At 39.5% G+C, this 5,427-nt stretch overlaps 1 protein-coding gene across 1 annotated transcript; it reads left to right on the top strand.

Annotated features, from left to right (window-relative positions):
• The first annotated feature begins 3,439 nt into the window (after positions 1-3,439).
• Positions 3,440-4,252, top strand: LOC149222457 (uncharacterized). Its single transcript, XM_089387603.1, has one exon. The coding sequence runs from the start codon at positions 3,440-3,442 to the stop codon at positions 4,250-4,252; it is 813 nt and encodes a 270-aa protein (XP_089243729.1).
• Positions 4,253-5,427: the final 1,175 nt, after the last annotated feature.

Here is a 5,427-nt window from a genome sequence, read left to right as displayed (position 1 = left end):
AATTTTGTATGCACATCTAAAATTAATTTCAAGAATAATATAACCACACTTTGAAATTCAATATAGATTTCAAACCATTTTCCAAGAATAAGGTGTCTTTAAGTGGAAAATGTATACTATGAACTACTATAATTCATGTGGATTCATCCTAAAAGAAAATTTGAGATTAATATTCCATTTTATGTGATAATAAAATTTTAGATAGATTTTAAACCCTACTAGTGCACTTATCAGAACAAATCGCACCAACACATTTAAATAATAACAACACCGAGGTGTTAAAAAAATACCCGCACTAATTTCTGGCATTCTGAAAAATAGAAAATATGTTATCATATTGGTGCTCTTGTACAAAACCGTACCGATGTGTTTAAATAAAAACAACACTGATACGCACCTATTTTCAATATTTTGAAAATACAAATGAACTCTACCATCTCGACGCTCTTATAAAAATTATAGCATCGATGTATTTAAATACAAAATTGCACTGTTGCATTAAAATATTAATCACATCGTTCCGGGATTTCAAAAAAAAATTGTATCATGTTGGTGCGCTGAAAAAAATTGGAGCCCCAATAATGTCGATGTGATTTTATTGTAAACGCATCGGTGCTCTTTACTATCAAACGCACCGATGTTTGGATAAAGTGAAAAAAATGTGATTTTTTTTTCTTTCTTTATAATTAAAAAATGAGCAGCTATTGATTTTTGAAATCTAATTTCATAGTCTTTTAAATAGTAAAAATTATTCACTATTTCATTATTTTTCCCAAAATTTCAAGGGAGTGATTTGTAAGAGAAATATTCTAGGAGCACTGTTCAGCAACATAATACTTCAAAGTAGTAGAACTGTTCAAAAGATCAAGAGATGAAAGGTATGGTGATTCACTCAAAACCTTGCATAGTAAAAATTTTAAATTGTTGATTTTACTAATAAAAAAATTTACAATTTTTGTTAGGGTTTAATTAAAAGAGAGATCATTTGCAAGAGAGACATATTGGGAGCATTGTGGAGCAACAAAATATTTTGGAATCACCAAAAGATCAGAATTTGAAAGGTATGGTGATTCACTCAAAACCCCGCATAGAAAATATTTTAAATTTTATTGTTGATTTTATTGTTAAAAAATTTTACAATTTCTGTAAGATTTATTCACAATTCAGAGAAAACAAATAAATAAATAATAATAATAATCATTAAAGCCCTGTATAATAAAAAATTTACTATTGATTTTAATAGTAATTTTTTTACGATCTTTGTTCCTATTTAAATTTAATAAAAATTAAGAAAGAAAATAATAAAAATAAATAAATAAATAAAATTCAATACTTACCTTCAACCCTTGCTTCTTCTTACTAGTCACTGCAAAATTTCACCTTAGGGTTTAACTCCCTCTACCACTTTACAATCAGGATTTTTCATTTTAAGCATTTTAGATTTAATGCGTTTGTGTACTTATTATATATATGGCATTTTACATGTGAAGTAGGGGGATCGGTTATTAAATTAGATCCAAACCTTGTCAGCCCTGTCTGTTTTTTTAAAAGACAACGTATGTTTCGCGGTGCGCTAATGTAATATATAACGCATCATTGTGCCCTGTGTAATACAACGCACCAGTGTATTATAACATTTGTCGGTTCTATCATAACATATTGTCCTTTGGTTTTTTGTTTTTTTTTTTAATATGGTTCAAAGGGGAGATGGAATGAGAGAGGGCTCTGCGTTCTAGGGTTTTGGCAATCTCTGCAACGGCAGGTCGCTACAGACAGCTGAAGACCTGCAAACACTGACAGCATCACGACTTTTCATTCCCAGCTAGAACGTCTAGAACTTCATGAATCCCCCCCAGGGGGAGGGAGCAGCGCCTCCTCCTCTAGAAGATGAAGGGCAACAAAGGAATAAGGAAGGCGACAAGCCAACGAACCAGAGTGAGGACAACGTGGATCTGAACTCACAACAGGCAAAACAGGATAACAAAAAGCAACCCAAGGTCAGCTCGACAACATGCAAGCTCGTAGCTTCTGAGCATCCGAAGGTAGAACTTCCAAGTCACAGAATCAATGCTCAGATACAGTATATGAGAGACCATGCTTTGATAGGCAAGTTCATAGGACTTTGGCCGACTGAGAAGGCGCTGCGGGGATGGATAGCAGTGAAATGGAACCCAAAGGGACATATAACCCTGCAGCTGGGGCCAAAAGGGTTCTTCACAGCCATTTTTAACTGCCTGGAGGATCGGAATAGGGTGCTGGATGGAGGGCCTTACTTCTTCAATGCCGCCGGCCTGTATCTCAGAGGGTGGGTAGAGCGCTTCAACCCTGATAAGGAGGATCTCAGTTGGGCTCCAGTTTGGATCCGACTATACTCACTTCCCATGGAGTATTGGGATGAAGCTTCCCTACAAGAGATTGGAAATGTTCTGGGTGAATTTATAAAAGTTGCAGAGGAAACAAAAATCCGCAGATATACCTCCTTTGCTCGTATCTGCATCTACATGCACCTCAACCAGGCCCTCCCGGATGCGGTAAGTTTATTCCATGATGATATTGAATGGGTTCAGTTGATTGATTATGAACATGTGCCATTTAGATGCCGAAGATGTCATGCCCTGGGCCACTTATTCAGGGATTGTCCTTTAACTCAAAAACCTTCTCCCTCATCTGGACCTGATTCGCCTGAGGCTGATGGCTTTACCAAAGTAGCCAGTCGCAGGAAAACCCACAAGAAATCGGCTTCAAATTCTAAAATGCCTCAAGCCAGTTCCTCCAAGCCTTCAACGAGCAACAGCTTCGAAGCATTAGCTCGCCAAAATGACCCAAGCTCGGAAATTCCCGCTCCCCCAGAGATGGAGATGATGAAGGACAAACAATCGAAGCAGGTAGACTCCAAAGCGCTACAAGCAGATCCTCTGCTCAAAGGTGCCTCCTCCTCAAATAAGCAAAAGGTCCTAGCATGGAATACTCAAGGAATGGAGGTAGAAAACTTACAATCTGATTCCAGAATAGCAGAAGAACCATATGAAGAGTTAAATGAATCTCAGCACATGGAGGAGGAAACAGAGACTATAGATATTGGGGAACTAGACATCCCAGGCCTAGAGCAGGCATGCAAAACAAACAATTTTGACAAAATTCTAGATCGACAACTAGAGAATCTGGAGGAGATCCTATCTCGGGCACAAAGGCAAAAATCTTTAGGTATTCAGACTAGCAGCCCCTGGGATGGAAGATTCATTACCAAAGATATCAAAAAGCGTGGAAGGAAAACAGACCTCCAACGAACAATCAGAATAGGAGAAATGCTAGTGGAGTCAGGCAGGTACTCCAAGCTAACCAAGTACTATAACTCCGATCATAATCCTTCCCAATGAAGTTAATATCATGGAACATAAGAGGGCTTAATGGCCCAGGGAAAGGAAGACTACTCAAAAACATGATAATGCGAGAAAAACCTCAAATCCTTTTCTTGCAAGAAACCAAATGCAATTCAAACGCTCTGGAAAGAATTGCAGCAAAAGTATGGCCAGGGAGTCTCACTGCTGCAGTGGATGCCGATGGGGCATCTGGAGGCCTTGCAATCTTATGGGACGCCCGAGCTATTAGACTCAACAACATCCATGCAAATAAGAACTTCCTCCAAGCAATTTTTCACATCATAGGGACAAATATACATGGGCATTTAACCAATGTGTATTTCCCCCAAGAGGCTATGCATAAAGCAGAAATCCTAAACACCCTCTCTGCAATCAACATTGATAGGCCGCACCCATTATGGATTTCTGGGGGCGATTTCAACATGATTACTAGGCTGGAAGAAAAAAGGGGAGGCAGGAACAGAGGGAATCAGGAAGGGAAACCCCTAAAAGACTTCATTCAGAATAACTGGCTTATTGACCTGCCTTTCAATAATGGTCTATTTACATGGAGCAATAAGAGAGCAGGGTCGCAGCAGATCACTTCTCGTTTGGATAGATTCTTACTTTCAGACAATGCTATTCATATCGGTGGAGACTTTGCAGCTTCCATCCTGCCTCTCTCGGGATCTGATCACTGGCCCATCTCCCTTCAATGGACGCGTCCTGGCAACCTGATCCAAAGACCGTTTCGTTTTGAGGCTTTCTGGATGTCTCATCTGGATTTCCACAACTTAATCAACTCGGAATGGAACAATTTCTCCCCTCCAACCGGTTCAAAGATGTTTCAATTTCAGCAGAAGCTAAAGCATCTTAAAAGCAAGATCAAATGATGGAATCATACTTCTTTTGGTAATATTTTCCAGGCTCAGAGCACCCTTGATCAAGATATGAAACATCTGCAGCAGAGGATTATTGTTGAAGGCCGTTCCGATGACCTGTCAGAACAGGAAAAAGTTCTTGAGGCGCAAATCTTAGAAAGGGCTAAGCAGGAAGAAACGCTATGGAGGCAAAAATCAAGAATAAGATGGCTTAAAGATGGAGAAAAAAACACAAAATTTTTTCATAGTACCACCATCCAACGCAGAATGAATAACAACATAACTCACATTCAAAATGAGCAGGGAGTCAAAGTGGAAACGCATGAAGAAATTGAAAGCGAACTCCTAAACTATTTCAAGCAAGTGCATCACGAGCCAAATTTAGACAGATCGCTGGCCATAGAAAAAATTACTCGAAATATTCCTAAAATTATTTCAGAGGAGCATAACCAACTTCTTCTCAAGCCTGTAGACTTACAGGAGGTTGAATCGGCAGTTCGTCAGCTGAAAGCAGGGAAAGCACCTGGCCCAGATGGATTCACCTCCAACTTTTTCCACAATTTCTGGGATTTGATCAAGATGGAAGTCTGGCAGGTGGTTGAGGAATCACGAACCTTAAGATGGATGTTTCCGGGAGTGAATGCCACATTCATTGCCCTGGTACCCAAGGTGGATCAGCCTAGCACTCCTGACAAATATAGGCCTATAGCTCTGTGCAATATAATCTACAAGATAGTCTCCAAAATCATTGCCTCCAGACTCAAATTGCTGCTTCCTCTCATCATCTCGCCTGAGCAATCTGGATACGTCGAAGGTCAGCAAATTACGGATGGTATCATCCTAACTCATGAAATAATTCATTCCCTGAAGCACTCCAAGAAGCCATGTATGCTCCTCAAAATAGATCTTTCAAAGGCTTTTGATAGCTTAAGCTGGATGTACATTAAAAAAGTTCTAACTGCTTTCGGCTTTGCTCCTCCTTGGGTTAGATGGGTTATGAGTCTCATTTCCTCCTCTTTCTTTTCTGTTCTGGTCAATGGTATTCCCTCCTCTCCTTTTCATCCTTCTCAAGGAATTCGGCAGGGAGACCCTCTCTCCCCATTCTTGTTTGTTATTATGGCAGAAGGATTGGGCCGAAGCATTAAACTAGCTCAGCAATCTCAGCTTCTTAGAGGCTTGTCTTTTCA

The sequence above is a fragment of the Pinus tabuliformis genome, chromosome Q, assembly GCF_031772625.1.
Source record: "Pinus tabuliformis cultivar Carrire ecotype Pingquan chromosome Q, CPIR1, whole genome shotgun sequence".
NCBI classification, from domain to species: Eukaryota; Viridiplantae; Streptophyta; class Pinopsida; order Pinales; family Pinaceae; genus Pinus; species Pinus tabuliformis.
This window is presented reverse-complemented; position numbering and strand designations above follow the sequence as displayed.

Bases quoted from the DNA above. Each gene is read 5' to 3' on its own strand.
- LOC149222457 (XM_089387603.1), top strand. From the start codon at position 3,440: ATGATAATGCGAGAAAAACCTCAAATCCTTTTCTTGCAAGAAACCAAA.